Source organism: Chelmon rostratus, chromosome 4 (genome assembly GCF_017976325.1).
Source record: "Chelmon rostratus isolate fCheRos1 chromosome 4, fCheRos1.pri, whole genome shotgun sequence".
Taxonomy (NCBI): Eukaryota; Metazoa; Chordata; class Actinopteri; order Chaetodontiformes; family Chaetodontidae; genus Chelmon; species Chelmon rostratus.
In genome coordinates this window covers 10537364-10557201 of record NC_055661.1, presented here as the reverse complement: position 1 = coordinate 10557201, position 19838 = coordinate 10537364, and the positions used below count along the sequence as shown (strand labels likewise).

The 19838-nt window shown below is 43.2% G+C and overlaps 3 protein-coding genes across 4 annotated transcripts in view; 2 read left to right on the top strand and 1 right to left on the bottom strand.

The window, feature by feature from the left end:
• Positions 1-4436, top strand: part of znhit6 (zinc finger HIT-type containing 6) — a 30924-nt gene extending 26488 nt beyond the window's left edge. The window contains exons 9-10 of the mRNA XM_041935975.1: positions 1573-1697; positions 3645-4436. Coding sequence (XP_041791909.1) covers positions 1573-1697; positions 3645-3997 — 478 coding nt within the window. The 3' untranslated portion in view covers positions 3998-4436. The remainder of the gene's footprint in view (positions 1-1572; positions 1698-3644) is intronic.
• A 6890-nt stretch (positions 4437-11326) lies between these two features.
• On the bottom strand, positions 11327-14076 carry LOC121605225 (CCN family member 1-like). The gene is made up of 5 exons (XM_041935052.1): positions 13859-14076; positions 13451-13676; positions 12779-13123; positions 12455-12657; positions 11327-12337 (listed from the first exon to the last, which is right to left on the bottom strand). The coding sequence occupies exons 1-5, from the start codon at positions 13904-13906 to the stop codon at positions 12035-12037; spliced, it is 1125 nt and encodes a 374-aa protein (XP_041790986.1). The 5' UTR covers positions 13907-14076; the 3' UTR covers positions 11327-12034.
• Positions 14077-14374: 298 nt separating this feature from the next.
• ddah1 (dimethylarginine dimethylaminohydrolase 1) overlaps positions 14375-19838 on the top strand; it is a 73840-nt gene continuing 68376 nt past the window's right edge. The window contains exon 1 of one of the 2 annotated variants that reach the window (XM_041934594.1): positions 14375-14422. The gene's annotated coding sequence lies outside the window, so the exon portion shown is untranslated. Of the gene's footprint in view, positions 14423-15340; positions 15470-19838 lie in introns of those variants that run through there. The other variant, XM_041934592.1, reaches the window with a different exon arrangement.

Below are 19838 nucleotides of genomic sequence, written 5' to 3'. Positions count from 1 at the left end.
GGTTTCAAAATATTTGCAGCGTGTCTTTGTCCTTACACCTTACCGCTGCTGTATCCTTGCTGATGGGTCTCAGCAGTGGATGGGAAAACAATAGGAACCTCCCTGAAGAGAACATCAGTCATCCCCTGTGTTCTGTTCATTCACTAGAACACTATATAGAGACCAGATGTGTGCGTGTTCTTGGCTGAGTCATCCAGCCGTGTTTCTCGAAATGGTCAGAGCTTTTAACAGTCCCATCGACACCACAGGGAGCTGCATTCTGCTTTGCCATCCACCCCTCTTTCAGTGTTGTTCACAAACACTTCTGTTTTAGTTTAGCTTGTATATTTACAATAATAAAAAACATCCGTGAACATTAATTTATTACAAGTTAGACATAAAAACAAATGAAATGGAAACCGTGTTTGTCTGCCATGCACATTGCAAATGGATGCAGTCCTTGTAGATATCCTGCTTTTGCTTGCCATAATATTTTCTTTAATGACTTTGCCCATTCTACCTTTAAAATCTGGTTTCACTGCTTAGTCTTTCAATGGTACCTCTACCCTAGAATCGATGTTCCAAATATCGTGTCCATCTTGACATAGGCTATTTGTACTCCTCTGATGTGGAGATGTGCCAGAAATACTCTGCAACCAATTGTTGTACTGTGGCAAGAAATTTCCTGTGTGTTTTGAGACCCACAGGCTATCACTCTTTCCTTCATCCTGTCCTGCAGGAAGTGCCAGCACATATTGCTGTTTATTTGTACGACCATGTGAAACGATCTTTAGCCCACCTAAGAGAAGCTCTTCCAAGAGGGAGGGTTCTTGGAAGCTGGCCCGCCAGCAGTGAAGACCTGTAAATGTCACATTATGGCAGAGTGCTTTGATTGGCTTTGGGAGTGGGTGTCTACCTGGGCGGTTCTCAGTCTGCTTGTGCTTTTAGCAAAGCAAACAATGGCTCAATAATCTTCGGTCTGGCACGGGTTTTGACAGTTGGTGGGGATGGTGCCAGTTACTGTATATATCCAAAATATATAATGCCTTGCCTTTTGGTGATGACAGCCTAAGCTGGATGGTTCTGAATCAGTTGAGTGTAGAGGCAAGCCATGTCTCACAAGAATCCAGTTAACCATTTAGTCTGGTGATTTATGACCATCCCTAATGCATGACAGGACTACTTAGAGACAAGACTAGACTGATGTCATCTCATACAAAGAGCTAAAGGAGGGGCAAGAGAGCTGCTTCGTGTGCTTGTGAGAGATTTTGTTGATTCTTGGTAAAGTTTCCATCTCTTGAGATGAACACCAAGCAGGATTTTCAGTGTGCCAAGCCATGACTCAAATCTCTATCAATCCTCAAAAGATTCTCAGCCATCAGCGTGACACAGGCGGCTGGAAATAAAGAGCTACAGTTGCCAGTTAAAGAGTTTCAACAACCAACTCTGCTCTGTCAGTGTTCCTACCTATCACCTAACTTGAACTTGTCAACATGAGGCCAATATCCCATAATTTACCCAGCATACTGCAACTGAGTTGTCTTGTCTCTAATCACCTCTTTTTGTTTTGTGCCTCAATTTGATCTCAAACAGGTACCATGAGTTGGGCATTCACAAGAGCCTTAGGGACAACCTGAGCTACAAAACACTGATAGAATATCCTGTGCTGCATGTCGTGCTAAGAGATCATTGGAAGGACTATCCACAGAAAGGACCAGGTAAAAAACACCCTTGTGTAGCTTTAAATGTCACAAATTTCCTTCCCTGAAGCTAATTTCTGCAACAACACTAACCTACTGAATCTTCATTAGCAAGCTTAATGCAGCTTAATGCAGCTTAATGCTCCTTTTTCATTTATGTTTTCTGTAATTAAACTAAAAGGTTGATATATGATGTGAGCCAAAACCCCATGTAGCCCCCAAACACCAACCCCTGTCCACTTCCCCAATTCCAGCAGCGTTGTATCATGTCCTGGTTTCTTCAGCTGAGACTTTAAGACTCCCTGTTCCCTTATTTTTCACTATGGCAACATGCTACCCCAACGGAAATGAGGGTGTTCTGCACAGCATCACACACACCAACTTCACCTCAACTGTGACCGTGTCCAAAAAGAGGATCAAACATGGCTTACTGTTGAACAGTGACCTCATGAGTTGTGAAGTGACAGAAGATGAGAAAACAGGAGATCAGCCTGTGGCTTTTCTCACCTGTTTGTCGGGCTCTTTCAGTGCCGGATGTTTAGAGCCAAGAAGAGTCATGACAAAGTGGGACTGCGTATCATGGAAAAAGCGATTTGCTCACAGTTTGGTCAAATTGTGTATATGTCAGTAAGGTCAGTATGGTCACAAAAGACCACACTAACCTAGTATCATTATACTGTCAGGCGGCCAGACGGGCTGAATGACGAATGAGGTCATTTTAGTCTGAAAACACACACAGAGTGTGTTTTCAGCGATAAGGCCTTGGTGCCATGCTGTTTTGCTATAACGTTAGTCATAAAAACATCCTGATAATTCCACATGCCATGGCCTGGGAAGCTGGGCAGGAAGTGATAAAGAGCAATTGGACACTGTGGCAGCGGCACATCCAGTCAGGATAAAGTAACGTTGAGTGTCTAGCAGGCTCCAACTCATGCAGCATGCAGCAGATCAGTATTCTGGTTTAAACTATTCGGCCAGTCAGGGCTGACTCGTTTTTGTGTTCTCATAGACCTTGAGCCAGCATCTCTTTCATGACCATTAACCACAAAATCAGACAACAATTACTGAGTTCTCTTTCACAGCATTCTTTCACGCCCCTCAGTGTGTTAGCAGAGAGGTGACCGCAGCCTTCTCTCAATGCTAGCTTGCTAGATGTATCCAAACCGACTCATGCAATGAAAGGTTTAACACTAGACAACAACTGAAATGTTCTGATGCTGTAAAGTGTTTGTTTACATCAGTTTTTGCCAGTATTGAACTAAAGCATATCTGTATCGTAATTTATGGTCAGCTGAGAATGCACTCAAAGCATAACCCTTAAGATAAATACGATATGTTAAGTTGCCTCAAATTTATATGGTCAAATAGTAATGGAGCCTTTAAAGTCTAAGTAATGGTCTGTGCCAAAGATACGTGGTTAATGGGACGGGCGTAGCTTTTTAATTATGTCTCATTTTACAGCACAAAGAAGAAAAGCTGAATCACATTAATCTTTCATACCATGGGCTCAGCTGGATATCCAATTTTTAGGATACAGGCGAAAATGCGTCGGCAAAAGTGTTTGAGGTTTTAAGTGAATTTTCCACAAGTGAACTGTGGGGAGATCGTGTTGGGATGTAATTGCTTATAATTTACAATTATTGTTTTTATAGTCATTTATTCTGCAGCCATTCTTTCACACGTTCACCCTTCTTTATTGCATAACTAATTGCTTGGCACGCCGCCTCATTCTAGAAACCAGCATGGAACCAAACCACAGCGACATCATTCCCAAACTGTCTGTACTGTCCTTCTCTTTCTCACCATGTCTGTTTCAGCATGACCTCAGCTATGCTCTAACCAGCTAACTGTGCAAGTGACCACTCTGATCACTTGTGTAGATGTTTGGACGTGCAAAAATGAACTGTCACAAGGGCCATGTTTACGCATGCCTTTTTATATACAAATGGGGTCATATCGTTTCAGCTGACCCCGCCTGCAGTAGTTTTGCAACAAAGAACAAAGGGGTCAACCAAAAGAAGGAGGATGTGGCCCAAGCTTCACCATCAGTACAAGAATCTTGCACCCCAGGGGGAGCCTACATCTGGACAGCAACCCCAGAGACCAGCCCTGAAAATGAACCCCCACAAGAGAAAAGGGCCAAGAGAGAAGCAGGGGAGGAAGAGCCAGAGGACGGAGAGATTGTAGATAGTAGTGATGAAGAGGAGGAGGACAAAGGAAATACTGAAGAGAATACGTCATGTGTTAAGAGTTGTGACGGTGCCAAAAGCCCTGCTAATGACATGGGGGTGATTAAAGATGAGCCAGCAGACAGTTAATGTTGAAGCCGGTATTGATACACACAGCGGCAGCAGCAGGGATCAGTGTTTAAATTAGGACATCACTGGGTTCACTGATGACAGTTCAGCTGCCAGAGAGAGCTGAGGTCAGCATGACTAAGGAGGACGCTGCGAAAGAGCTGGGGCCTGTTCACACCCGTCACTGTCATGATGAGAATGAGTCAGCTAATGCTGCTGACAGCTGTGGATTGGAATGATAATGGCCAGATGTTCAGGATAAAATGAATATGGAGGCAGACATATCTGACAGGAAGTCATCAATCTTATGTCAGCGTACAGTGAACCAATGCAGCCCAACAGTGTTTTCAGTTGTTTTAAGAAAGAGCAATGGTTGTCTTGTATGTCTATCGTTGTATCATTGTATATACATGGAATCATATCAGTTTTAATGTTTATAATTTTGGTTTAGCTGATCTGTCTGAAAGCTTTCTTAAATAAAGACATTTTTTGGAAACACCTTCGTCTTTGTGTTATACTGGTGCAAATCTGTGGTGGACGCTGACGCTTGTATCACACTAAATGCAACAATATATATACAGCATGTCATTTTTAGGTCACCTCAGCAGTATCAGTAACTCTCAAAGATCTTTACCTTAAATTTAGTGGTTTACTCATTTTGAGGTCCATTTATGAACTGTTCTGGAGTTTTTGATCATCATTACCTAATAAATAGACTTAGAGGTGCCAAAGTCAATAGTGTGCACTTTGAAACTCATTTTTTTTTAAATAACATGGATGAAAAACCCTTAAAGTGTTCAGGAAAAGGAACAACTGGACCAACTCCATCTGCTGATGATGATCATGTGATATGATTGAAAGCTCGTGTATAGCTAATAAACAAATGCTTGAACAAATGCTCTTAAATGTTTGATTTAACATCCCTTAAACTTAACAAAGGGTTCTTTGAGTATGTTGAAAAATGCTCCGTTAAAAAAAACAAAAAAGGAAAGTACTCAAAGTCGATAACTTTGTGTTCAACACTCATTAGGCAATGTGTCTCTTTTCACTATTTATTTTAATTAAAAACTAAGGGAAACCAGCCTCACACTGTGACTCCATCACCCCTTTCTGTCGAGCTTCAGTGAGACCATTAGTCTCATTTTTCCATCAGGTAATAAAAGTTAATGTTGACACGCTCGTTTTTCTCACACCTCTGGGGTGTCTCCCTGTGTCAGTGTTCTTACGCATGTGGTGCCTCTACAGACTGTATTCTTACCTAATGTTAGTTTATTACGACAACAGAGTGCCAGTAATAACTGACAGCACGGCTCATTGGTGGGGCCTGTGTTTATATATGTGTTTTTATAACCTCTGCTAACCCCTTTTGGATGTTAACCCCTGTGGATGGGCGCTCTTTGATGTCTGGCCTCCGATGACGCATTTTCCACCCTTTCGCAGTCAGAAGCAATGATCTCACATCTGACTGCGCATCCCCCGGCGAGGGAGGATGCAGAGACCCCTCGCTCATTTACTATTTAGTCATTAGTGCTATTTTAATGTCCATGTTGAGGTTTTGCCATACATTTTGGGCCGTGTGCTCGCACAATATCCAACTGGGTCTTTATATATTTTGCTGAATAAACATCAGCCCAAAACATCGCTTGTTTTATCCTGCAGAGATGTTGTGTCTTGTGGCTTATTCTTGGACCTTATATATATATATACAGTATTTGGAAAAGATATACGAAATGGGCTGACAAGTTTGAACCAAACAAAGGTTTAATAAAATAGCTTGATTTAGGAAATATACTTCTTCTCTTTGCAGAGAATAAGGTGAGAAGATCAATACCACCCTCATTTGAGCAGATTAATCAACTTTTTGTTTTGGTGAGAAACTAATGTAACATATCACCAAGTGGATGAAAGTACAAAGTGGCAACCTCTGGTGCCTACACATCTGTTCCCTCTTTTGTCATTGCCTGTGTTGAATTACCACCCATTTTATTTTAGCAGTTCTCTTAATTTTGTATCTCAATAAAGTAACTCAGTGTGACCACACAAAAGCTCTGCTTTTGTTTCTGTCTGCTGTTAAAAGTAAATTTGAGCTGTTTTTAGTCTTTGGAGAACACAGGCATTGGAAATAATTCCTCCAATTTAAGAAAATTGCCCTTTGAAATTTCTGAAGTTGGTTTGCACTTAATTAGTCTTGATTTGGTGGGCAGGGCTCAACTTTGCCCCGTGCAGAGCTGTCTGTTTTTTTTAATGAGACCAGCTTCGGGACAGAGCTTGAATGTTGGCAGAGCTCTCCACCAGGAAAAGCAGGTATTGAAGCACAAAATCATGTTTCCAGAGCCTGATGTCACCCATTTTCACATGCACATGGATCGGTTGTCATGAGGCACACGAAGAATCATTTATCAAGCAGAACCTCCAAAATGCCTGGGAAACATTTTCAGTGTTTAAAGTCAAGCAATTTTCATCTTCAATCAAGTCTATGATTTTGTATGCATATTTCACATTTTGAATTGACGTTGAACTGCTGCTTATCTCACTTTTCCAAACAGAGAAGTAAATGAGGCCATATGTTTTCCCTAAAAATAAATGCTGTGCCATAGTTTTTTTTTTTTTTTTCTATGACCTGTTCATTGTCGAGCTCAAAGTGCTGTTATGAAATGTGAAGACAGTTAGTTTGTACCATGACAATGTGTCTTTGGCCAACGAAAACATCACCTTTTCAGGATCCATAGGTCCAGTCTTTGTGATTTTTACAAATGTTTCCCTTAATAAACCCAAACTCAGGACATGTAGCTCACATGTGAAATAAAGCCTGAATTTCTGGGAGGACTTTAGTTAAGTTTGCACGTGAGTATTGGTAGCTTATTAAATGCATAAATGTTCCAGAGCCTTTGGCAGATTGGCCTCATCCTGCGCCAAGGATAAACAAACTTCACTGTCACACAAACAGTCCAGAAATGTTGTCATCGCAGTCACCTTGAAGGCTGATCCCCACTAAGTTGTTTGTAGGAAGTGATTCACTTCTTCCCTTTTGTCTGTCTTTTGTCAATCTGACAGTCCAAACCAACAGAGCCTGCTTGTTGTCTGTTATTCTTTTATTATCAGCCTTGAGTTATCGCAGTGAAGCCATTTTTAGGTCACCTGCTGTTGCCTCACAAGACTTTCTGGACATATTTCTCTCTACTGCTTTAGGAAATGGGGTGAGAGAGAGAGAGAGAAGAGGAATGACATGCAATAAAGGTTCCTAGCTGGATTTACACCAGGGATGTTGTGGTGTTCATGTTCGGCATCTTAAATCCCAAGGCCGCCTAGGCAACCCATCTCCTGGATTGGTTCTGGACTGTCTCCTGTTCAGGGGATGCTCATGAGCCCCTGACTGATGACTGCTGTCTTAGAGTTTTCATCAGTGGACGACGCTGCTGCATCCTTCCGATTGTGCGTCACAGAGTAGAAACTGCCATTGAACAGTTCAAAATTAACAGCGCCTCTTGGAGGGGGTCCCAGAGAGGACGGGGACTATGGATGCTATAGTTCCTGCTGGGATATTCTTGTCATGAACTGTCCAAAGCAAGCACCTTAGGCCAAGATGATTGATGGCCAGTGATGTTCACCTTTTGAAGTCATATCACGTGATCTGCCATGTTTGATCTCATTTTTTCTCTAGTTGCAGTTTAGTGCATGTGTATGTGCTTCTTTCCTTAAATTTATATGTTTCTGTGTGTATTAATGTAATTGCAGTTTGTGACAAGGGGAGGCCAGCAGGCGCTTTTTTTACTGCACAAAGTCTAGAGTCATAGTTGCCATTCATTAGCTACATTTCCATGGCACAACCATTGTCAGCTCCGAAGATCAAAAGACGCACAAGAGATCAGAAATTGTGGTACAGGGAAAAGTGGGTGGCGATATAATGACTAAGGCCTTACTAGCCCTTATCCCTTCACAATAGTGGAAACCAGGCTGCAATTACCCAGCATGGGGGAGACAAAGGAGTAGGAAAATACACTCTTGTCACTTAATTTTCCATAGGAGCATCAGCAAAGTCTTGATCTCGAGGCCAACCACTGCTCAAATCACATTTTTAAATGCTAACCAAGAAAATTGTGTTTTATGACATCAATCATTGTGGTGAAGTTTGAAATGATCTGTGAAAGAAATTAATATAGCTTCTCTGCATTTATGAGACCAGCAACACTAAAAGTTTAATTGTTGAATGTGAGCGTATCTTCGTGGAACACAGAACGCTGTAACTCTCTCTTTGGGAAAGATGTGGTCACGCAATGTCACCCTTTGTAGACTAATGTTGAGTAATTGTATCATTTAAATATCTACAGGTGACAATAAGACTGTAGATATTTAAAAATTTAAAAGATGCTGTATTATAGAATTTTACATTGGTTTGAAGATGGAGACACAGCAAAATATTGTTTCACGTTAGCCGTTGTGGGAGGCGATCGTGATTGTTAAAAGAAAGGAGCCATAGTGTTAAATCCCTTTCACATTTTAAGGGAACTGAGGGCAAAATTACAGCCTCTGACGATGTGATCTCATTGGTCTGCCCATGTTAAACAATAGCGAGAGCAACATATGCCAACATTAGCTCAGCTGTTGACGGTATGTGCCCCCTTGGAGGTTATTCAGGCCAACATTGTCTCCATTGGGCCGAGAGTCAAGACGCCCAAAGTCTTGGTGCTGCCTCTCCCATCAATGCTTGGCTTGTTTGAGCAAATAAGCACTCCAGTAGCCAGCAGAGCTCCGGCGACAGACCGAACAATCCAACAGCCTGGGAGGGAATTGACTCTGATTTTCCCCGAAGTCTGCTCATCAGTTATTCCTATGTAATTGCAGATGGGGATCTGATGGGTGTGTCAGAAGAGTTGCATCACTGTCACTAGTGTGTGTGTGTGTGTGTTCATGCTGATTGCAACGACAGGGTCCCACACCCTGTCAGGATTTGGCAAATGGATGTCTTTTACATCACTTTGTTTCACTGAGGAATTCAACTGAACTTATGTAATACATAACGGTATAATAATTAAGATGTTTTGGCAGTTTTAGCGATGAGTCTTTAAAATGTGCAGGTGTTATCAGGTGAGTCTAGATACATTTCAAACACAGAATGCTTTTTCCTATTTTGTCCAGCAGATGGTGCTTGTTAAGAGAGGCTGCCTCTGTATTTGTACTTGGTGGCCAGCCTCTAACCCTCCTTGCTGCTTGCCCCTGGGTTCCTACTAACAGTGGATATTAACCTGAGGTTATAGACAAGGGGGCTGTAAAATAGCTGACATCAGTGCTCAGCAGCTTCCAGCATGTTGTAATGGCCACTCTCGATCCTGTTAGCTTCTGGTTGCGCAGCATTACGTAGTGCTTGATGAAGCTTTAATGCTAATGTCTTTGTCGTATAAACACATTTTGGGTTCAGGGAATGAGGTAGTCAGTGAGTGATTTAATTGCAGGGGCACATGTGTGTGAGAGCCTTCTTTGCCTGTGTGTGTGTGTGTGAGAGAGAGAGAGCAATAGCTTTTACAGGTCTGTGCTGTGTTGGCTGGGACACCACGATTTATTTCCCACAAGTATGATCTTTGAGTTCTCTGAGATAGTGAAGGCTGGGGGATTGTGAACGTCGCCACTGTGCATTACAAGGAATGCTACGGATGACCGAAAGGACTGCTCACATAACATACAGGTGCCATTACATAACCAAGTTAGCTGCATTGTGTTAACAAGACAAATGACAGTCTGATTGCACGGCACTTTCCAAACTCTGAAGGATCAAGATGGAAATTTTCTTCTTTAGGAAGCAACAGAAAGGGAAAGAGCAAAAACAGGGCTCCCTGAAAGTGTTTGGACTGTAAATCCAGGCTCCAAGGGGCAGCCACACATCTTTGTGATTAGGAAAACCTCAGAAGCCTTTCATGTGAGCAATCTGTAAAACCTCAGTGGGCACATCCTGTGCGGTATGCAGCTCAATCAAAGGCAATGTGTCCTGCTCAACCTCTCATTAAATACACTCGATTAAGACTTATTTCCAGCAGCTATGCAGGAAAGTTGTGCAAGAATGCCATGCAGCTTCAGACAGACACGTTTTTAAAGTTGTTTGTGAGGAGATAAAATGCCTTTTGTGGACACGGGTGAGGACTTGGGAGTGTTTGTGTATATTTGGAAAATCTTCCTAGCTAAAGTGAACATGTTGCTCTGAAATATTTTCCAACATCTGCCGCCCATCAGGATGTCTGCTCTCTGAGCCACTGCTGCATTCCTGAGCCGCTCCCTCTACCTGGATCAAAAAAGAAACCCTTCCCTGTCGTTGCCCCTGAGCTCTGCTCTCCCTTCCCCAGTTTAAACTGTACTGTAGGTATTTGTACCAGGTGGGAGCATCTGCCATCTGACACTGTGTCTCAGAAAAAAAAATAACACGTGTCCTCTCCATGCTGATACTTGTTGTCTTCTTTAATTATACATTTCATATTGCATGAGTTTCATGCACATTTGGGTCATGAAACTTACAGCACCAATCGGAGCTCAGGTAAACATAAATGATGAAAAACAGGAGAGCAGGAGTCAACTGTTTGTGACAGTAGCAGCACACTGTTTCGGTAGCTGTAAAACTGAATTTGAAGTTTCCACAGAAGCAACTATGTTGCCCCTGTTTCCTGTCCTTTGCCTGTTTTTACCTCATAATAGTATTTCTTAATGCCTGTTAAACTGAAACCTGGAAGGGAGACTTAAGCCCTCCCTACTTTGCAGGGCTGTTTACAACTGTTTAGCAGACCCCTGCAGTTTAAGAGCCAAAAGAGGCCAATGCAACTAATTCACTTTTAAAGGCAACTGCTAATGAATTAGGTCAATTTGCTGGTGCTATTCCGCTGCATGAAAAAAAAAAAAAAAAAAGCTTCCCCCGGAATGCATTCTTTGTATACAGCCCATTGTATACAATAATAGTCATTGTCCTTCCTGCATGGTGTCTAATCCCAGCCCATTCAGAGCAGCACTTAAGATTCTTGGCATACTCCCATACTCATTGCTACTCGTGGACTTAACCCCCCCCCCCCCAGAATCAGTCAAGTGTATGGCTTAGCCAGATCAAATGAAAGAAGGCTAGCTTTCTGCAGAATGGCATTCCAAAGCACAGAAAGTCAGGAGAGAGAGCCTCCAAGGTTGTGTTATATAAGAACAGACTGACCCTGCTCAGTGTCTGTCTGAGAATCTGTTGGGTCTACAGAATGATATAACAGGGGGATTTTCTCTGGAAATAGTGACTTTGAATATCCACCCCAGCCCTGTGCATGTGAGCCCTGTGCATTGTACTGTCCTGCAGAGCAGTTTGAACAGACTGAACTCAGACAGTGTCATATTTCATAAATAAATCAGTTTTATTTGTAGCATATAAAATTAAATCATTTTACAATTTATTCCAGTATGACACATAATATCCACATAAAGTAGCTACATTTATTAGATAAATAATATTAATAATAATAAAAACATTCATTCATCCTTTGACATGTTTCGCTTTGTCTTTTTCATGAAGGGAGTTCAATAGCTGCCACAAAACATGAACAGTAATGCCCACGTCAGGAAGGAATGCAACCACACACTTGTTAAACAAGTCCAGAGGCCACATTTCGGTGTCTTGCTCTAAAGATACAGGATGGTATGCTAATTGAAGTTGCGCATGTGCATATCTACATATACACACACAAGTCTACAGTCTGTGTCATGTCTGATGTAAAGGATCAAAATATACACAGTGAATTGATATCAGCGACTAACATAAATGTACAAATATTAATTACATCTTGCTCCATAACGAAGCTACCTCGGATGCTCCATTAATATGAAGCGGTTCTTAGTTAAGAATGCTGATATAGTCACAGCAAACAGTGCACTTCATTAAGTCCTCATGATGTAAGCCAACAATTCCTTGGGAATCTAGTTACAACAAGAAGCTGGTAGTTGATTGGTGGTCTATTTACACCCCTGCGTTCATCTGGACTGCCATTGGCTGCCAGTGCTGCGGATCATGTCTTTCTCTTGCTGAGGGGTTTGGACGCTCTTCACCAATCAGTCTCTGAACTTGTGGATGTCGTTGGAGAGGCGGTAGAAGGGGTAGGAGGCTTCGTTGGCATGGGGGCAGTTGTAGGTGCACTTGCAGGACTCGATCATCATGATGTTCTTGTTGAAGGTCTCGCCGTCCTCGCAGCGGAACTTGACGCGGATGGTTCTGGTGTCGTGGGGGCTGCAGCAGCGGCCGTCCACGCAGGCTCCGCAGTACTTGGGCCTGTACTTCTTCAGGCTGGAGCAGCCGGCGTAGGTGAACTTCACTGGCTGGCTTGACTTCTTGGTTCTGCTGCACTTCTTTCCTTTCTGCAGAGGAACGGACAAGAAGGTGTTGGAGATTAGTCAGAAGTCCGACCCAGAGGTGATGCATTTTCACTATCATGCATGCTTCCATCATGTGCAGTCATGGTGGCTCTAGCTTACCTTCAGACTGGAGTAAGGTGACTGGGTGCATGGCCGCACTTCACAGATCCTTGTCTCTTTGACCAGCTTGCACTCGCTGTTGTTGTTGGTGACCCTGGTGGAGATGCCTGTTCCACAGCTCTTGGAGCACTGGGACCAGGGTGTGGTTTGGACGATGCACTTCTGGCTGTCAAACATGTGGACTTCAGGCTGCGGTCTGAATGCTGTGATTAAAAGAAAGAAAGAAAAAAAAACATAAGCATCTTAGAATCCTACATATTTCAAGAATCTCTCTGTATATATCCAGAAAAAACTAAGCACTTCCAGGATGAAAGGCTTTCTTACCAGGTAGAGACTTGAGTCCTCCCTTGACAATAGAAATGAGCTCGTTCCTATTGGTGAGGTCTCTTTCTAGCTCATCAGTCAACATGTCTTTGCCAAAGATCCTCTCCAGGATGTCTGTCTGCTTGCCATCGTCACACACCCACTCCTCGCAACACTGGCCTGCTACCTTGACCAGTCTGGGGTTGGCACAGCCCAGGTTGGGCAGGGAGAGCTCCTGCGGGCACAGCGGGACACATCCCACCGCGCCATCGATGCATGTGCACTGGTGTTTACAGTTGGGCTGGAAGCTCTCTCCGTTCTGGTAGATCCTGCTGTTGTACTCGCAGGGTCTGCCCTCTGACTTGGCTGCAGCAGGAGAAAAAACAGGAGGAAAGGAATGTTATTCTTTCCTGCTCTGCTCTGAGACGTCTGCTGAACACATCACATGGCTGCCAGGTAAGGATCACTTAAACTGTGAAATTCTTCAGGCTGCCTGAGGAGTCTTTTTCCCTCCACAGTGGGCTGTCCGTACTTTGAGGTTTAGTCTAAGTTTCCTTCTATCTGCATTCCACAGTGCTGAAATCACACAGGTTCCCATACTCCTAAATTAAAGCCCTTTACTCAAAAGAAAGAAACTACTTGAGACTAATCCAAAATCATGCACATCTGGAGCTGGACGGTCTTTATACATACCTCGGCAGATGCCACGAGTAGTAGCAGCAGCAAAGCTAGCTCCAAAGTTACACTCCAGCCCTTTAGTGTGGTCACAAGGCTCGGTCAGGCTGCAGTCCTCGTTCAGCTGCCTGGCGCAAACTTTGCAGCAGCCGCAGCCGTCCAGGACGACGCTGACGCCGGGTGCGCACTTTGGCATCTCCAGCGGACACTCACACACGGAGGGGCAGGAGGAGGAGGAGAGGACCTGCGCAGCCAACAACAAAATCCTCCATTAAAGACCTCTGAAGTCATGCCACACAGAATACCCCAAAAACTATAGCAAATGTCTCAGCATTCCCTGCGCTTATTTCTTCTCATAGGCCAAATACAGAAGATTATACTTGCTGAAACGTTTCTCTGTCAGAATGAAATTGAGAAATTACTCACCAAGTTGAGGCTTCCGAGGAAGGCAACGACAACAGTAAGCATCAGCATCTTGGATTTCTTCTGCGCGTTCAAGAGGAATCCTGTTCCCAGTTTTGTGAAAAGTGATCTGTCTTCGGAGGAGTCCTTAGATATTCCCTCACTCAGTCGTCTGTCTTGATGTGTTCGCTGGTAGTCTCTAGTGTCAGAGGCTCCTTTAGAGTGGCTGAAGCTCTCGGTAAAGCGGTTGCAGTCTGCTGAGGTCCGGCCACCTCCGAACTTTTATAGCGTAGTGGGAAGCTGACGTCGTTCCTGGGCTGCCTGCTGAACTGTTCCCAAACTATGCCAGGAATGTTTCTCGGTGCATTTTCCATCCAAGATCCTAAGCTCCACCCTGTCTAAACCTTTCTCTTTTTTCTTTCTCAAATGGATTTTTCCCCCCTGGATCCCATCTGAACACACTTTTCCGTCTCACATTTTTCCCCCCTCCTTGTTTATCCCCCCCTTTCATTTTCTTCCTCTGTCCGCTTCTCACATCTATCAACTCAGGTTCAGTGGACTTTTCTGGAGAGGGACTCGAGTTTTGAGGTGCTTTATTCTAACATTTTTCTTTTCTGTGATTAGATCATTCGGGGTGTTTTGTCCTGCCCTTCCTGTTTATACACACATGAGCGAAAGAGATCATCTGTTATTTTGTAACTTATTGTTTCAGCGCACCAGCAGCGTTTATCCTGTGATGCATCTTAAAGTAATGTCCCAGGGTGTAGAAGAGGTATTATACCTTAAATCAGCTATACAGTGGCCCTATTATTAGAGCACCAGTCATCATTGTGTCAGTAATGCTTTTGCTGATGAAAGCAATTTGTTGAACACACTTTTATAGCATGATGCAGTGGCCACGTTTAAAATAGCTGTAGGTTTTTCTCTGCGAGTCTAAAGGTGTGGGCAGAAATACGTTTAACAGCGTCTATTTCTGGCTTTCCAGTGCCTTTATCCAGAGGAGCTAAGCGTTCCCAGATGCGCACCAGAGCTCAGACGTAACAATATTGCCATATTTGGTATGGCAGTAGCCTACATTATTAACATATTTCTCTCGCTTTGGCCAGCAGACCACAAAGCATTCCTGACAGCTTAAAGGCTTGTTAAATATGTTCTTCATGCAGGGAAATTCCTTTTGCATTCATTCCTTGAGGCAATTTGACTTTTCACGCAATGTGTCCATCACGTTTCAGGGGGCGAGCGGGTCCCGGTGTAGGTGAAGTGGTCCAATTTTCCACAAGATATGTTGTGGTGTTAGTGGGGGGAGACAAATACTTGCTCTTTGTCTGTACTTTTTTTTTTTTTTCAAAAAAGGTCTCAATAAGTCCCTTCCACCGAAGTTTTCGAGTTATTCCGATTGATGAAAACTTTCACCAGACGGAAACGTATGCGTAAAGACGCGCAATGAAAACCACTATGATCGCCACGAACGGCTGGCAGAATCCAAAGAAGACATTTTGCATGAGGGCAGGGTGTTTATTTGTGTTTGTGAGGGTCAGACACATCACGTCTCTGTCCCCTGTAAGCTCGTGTAGTCTTAACATGACGATAACCTGAGAGAGCAGCACTGAACGAGGCGGCTGGAGAACCTCTCCGGTGAGTTTGCGCTTCTTTTTGTTTTCTGCGGACTTAAGTTTGAGGAGTTCCCAATCCGCTTTTCATCGACCTGCAAAACCCTGAATCATCAGCATCATGCTCTCGTTACGTGAATATGAGTTAAAGCTGTTTCAATGCGCTCTTAAAGGAGCCCTTTCATTCAGAAAACCCAAGTAAGTCCTGATAGTGATGGTTTGCGCGTCGCTGCAGACGCGATGCGTTCAGGATGACTCTGAGCTCTGAAGCTCTTTTCAGCTTAACAAAGCCCAGGCTGTAGGCGTCTCCACGCGGACTGTCCGGGTTCCGCTGGTTGGTGATATCCCTGTCAGTAACCACCGCTTCCTTCAATTATACTACTCATCTGATTACACTGGGAACATACCTGTGGGAGGATTCGGACGGGAGGTGTGTGCAGCCTGTTTGGATAGGGGGTGTGTCTGTGCGAACACATGTGTGATGCTGTCTTCTGAGTGTTATGCTGATGTGTTTGTCCATTTGCCTATGGACATATTAAATGTAAGATTTTAAAGCAGCACGTCATTGATATTCAGAATCAGCATCAGTTTATTCATCATGGAGAGTTCAACTCAGCCTGTGAAAACCGCTATGATCTGGAGGGAGCTTGAAAAAAACAGTGATAATGTCATCATCTGGGTTTGGACACTAAATATTATATATATATATATATATATATATATATATATATATATATATATATATATATATATATATATATATATATATATATATATATATATATATATAGGTTGCATTATGGGAAATGTGGGACACAGTATTTTAGGAGCTTGGCCCATACAAGGTACTAAAAGTCAGGGTATCCATGCTATCAGTTTGAATCATTCTCTCTCTCAAAAGCCTCCTGAATTTGTGGGAGTGCGATGCTAAATTTCTGGATATCCCTGCAATGTCTCTGACATCTGTGGTCTGATGTCATGTTTTGTTTGACTGCTATGTTGACCTTATGTCTCTCAAATGTGTATGTGCGTCTACATTTGGTGTATGGCGACATGTGTGCATCCGCCCATGTGTCCCGGCGATAGGAAACAATGTTGTCATTGTACGTCAGCGGAGAATAACATAACAGTAATCTTCATTCCTTAATTACCCATTCGGTTCAGGAAATATTCCAAAAGCTGGACATGTGTCTCCGTGTTCAAATTGCCCAGGCGTAATAGTTTCCACTGAGAACCCCATCACACACACACACACACACACACACAGTATACACACTCCTTTAGCCACAGAATGAGAAGGGGCTCTCTCTCCTCCACAGAAGTGATCACTGGATTATGCTCACAGCTCTGTCGCTCTGTCGTTATCTGAGCAGCTCCGCAGCCTCCAACTGGGATGCTGAACTGTTCACCAAAGTTTGAGAGATTCTGTGTTGCGCTGTGTTGTGTTGTTGCTCAGTGTAATGGAAGCCCACTGTCAGGCCCCACTGGGAGCATTTACAGCTGAAGCGACAGCGGCCCTCAGATTTGTTTCTCAGGAAGTCTGCGGCAAGCGGTGCTCAGCCTCCCCTTTTATGTCTATGTGATAGATGGAACAGAACAGGACTGCCTGGCATGTTTAAATAACAGATTCCATTGTAGTATATTCAAGATAAATGTCATCACCGGTATGCAGTGTGTACTAGCAACACTTCCTTTCTCTGTCAGTTCGCGGAGCAGCAGGAAGTCTGCTGAGTTATGGGTCGTCCTCGTGTGAACAGGGACAGAGATGAGGCCAGCGATTAAAGTACTGAGTTAACTTCTGAAGAAAAATGGATCTGAAAAGTTTGTGGGAAACAGAACCCTGTATGGCATTGCATCTGTTTATGTAACTTGTCTCAGTAAGTCTTGCTCATTCTTTAAAAGTGAAAAAGGTGCAACCCAGGCTTGATTGATGTGTTTTTTGTGCCAGTTTGTCTTTGTTGTTTTGACATCATTAAATTAAAAAGCCTGAGGGAAGATCGTTATTTCATAATCTTGTTGTTTCTTCATATGCTGTATTGTGTAATTTCCCCCCCAGTGTTATTTTGGGGCAGTCTGTGCATTTTCCTAAACTTTTATTTAGTTCCAAATGATTCTGCCAGCAGGCCACATCTGGCATACAGCCAGTACATGGCGATAGCACATCTCCTGCTAGGGTCTTTAGTGATGTTCAGGATATTTTTGACATACACTGTCACTGTGTTCAGTTGGGTTATAGACCTGAGCAGGAATATTGTCAAGATGAAGCTAAGGTATTTTTAGTGAACTCAAAGGTGTGTTGTCCAAACATTTGTAAGCCAATGTCACATTTCAGGAAGGTGCAATGAACATGCCTCTGCCAATGGAGGAGTAACATCAAGTGCAAGTGTGTGTGTGTGTGTGTGTGTGTGTGTGTGTGTGTGTGTGTCTGTTGGCAAAAGGAAGAAGTCGTATTCCTCATTCTGCAGTCTCGACTACTTTGAACGCCACACATGCCGTGTAAGTTAGAGGTTGAGTAGCCCCCACACTTCTCAAGCACATCTTGTACTGAATATGTGAAGAGCTTCAGTAGTGGAGGAAATAAAGGACAACAAGGCTTTAGTCTCTTCTAACTTTCCAACTTGAAATGTTTTTTGAGATGGACTCCAATCAGCTGTTGTGGTGTGAGCCTGACAGGCTGTAAAGATAGATCAGATTGTCACATGTTTATATCAAACAGAACCTGTTTTTAGACACGATGTAGCTCGGCCAAAGTTTCTGAAATGTGATGCAATGCAGCAAAGTGGGACAACCCAGTAATCCTCATGAAATAGGTTCAGTTAAAATACACGCACCAACTCTTTACCTTAAAAATCAGAGTAAACTACGGCTCTGTCAAAAAATGATAATACAGGAAACTCGTCTTTGTCATAAAAATACAATTCCCAGCTTGTGTGGAAACATGTCAAGGGAAAATTCTCTCTCTAGTCCTCTGACACAATATTACCAGTCTGTGGAGCTCAGGGCATTCCACGAGTAATTCACTGATAAAGTTGCTGTTAGATGTGTTGATATCCTTAATTTTTCCCTCAACCTGCTTGTCTAGTTTCAGATACGTCCTGTACAAATACGGCACATTAAAGATAAACATGCAGATAGCTTATATTTTCTTATTGTCAGCAAATGAAAAGATCAAAACCAGCAATGTGTTTGTCTGCCGGTGCTTGATTTTGAGACTGTGCGCTAAAGTGCATTCATTTGTTTAGAAAATGGGGGGGGGGGGGGGGGGGGGGCTGTTTACATTTGGTACACCAGCAAGTATTTACAACAGCAGAGTGGTGCATGTTGGATTTGATGTTAAACAGAATCTCTCTACAAGCATTTTTTCGTGATTTCTTTGTGATTTCATTTTAAAGCATTTCCCAGAAGGCCTTTTGACAGCTTAGGTCCTTTGAAGATGTTGCTGTCACTCAGTTAATTTCCCCGGAGTGGGATCAATAAAGTTCTATCTTATCTTACCTTATCTTATAAGTGCATGTAAATAGCATAACTGCTATTGAACAGTAGCACCTGAAGATAAATCCTTGCACCCTTTCCTCTAAATGAAACATGTCTTGTTCATCTTGTATTGGATTGTACTGAATTGTAGCTGCTATCGAAATTCCACAAAATACTTCCATCTCGAAACGCCACTTTCATCATTTCATCTCACGCCATTTCATCACTTTATTTTCTGTGGTAATTAGATTCATAAATGTGCAAGGCTGCTTAGAGTTAAATATGCTCTGTGCACCTGTGTAATCAGCCATGTCTGTGACACTTTAGACGTTGAGGATCTCATCATGAGTCCAATCATACCAGACAAATGAGAGGTGCAGCTTTCGGTGCCGCTTCAACTGCAGCTGGAGGATCGTGTCTGCTTTCACTCATTTCTTTTATAGCTGCACAATGTACCCGCCAGGTGTGCCTAAAATATGAGGGCTTTCCTTCATCTAAAGTAACCCAAATTCCTCAGCAGGGAGAGAAAAGAGAAAGAGAGGGTCTTTTCTTGGGCCACATCCATCCATGATGAGGAATGATGGAAAAAAAAAAGAAGAAATCTGGGTGGGGGCAGGTGTTAGCGTCGGGAGGAGGGTGGTGGTGGTTGGTGATCCTGGCTGGAGTGGAAAAAGGAATGTGGGGCTCCTGGAATGTCCTGGAATGTTTAGAGCAGTCGGGGATAATTGAATGAATTTGGAACAAGAAAAGACAAACCGAGGTCCCGCGGTGGAAGAATGTGCTTCTGGGACGTCTGAAGAAACATTCCATCCATTCAGACAGCTTCACCGGGCCCAGAACCTTCCTTAGATGGCACCATAGGGAATATAACCCCCGCCCCACCCTCCCTTCCTCCCCCCATACACGGCGCTCTTCCTTTC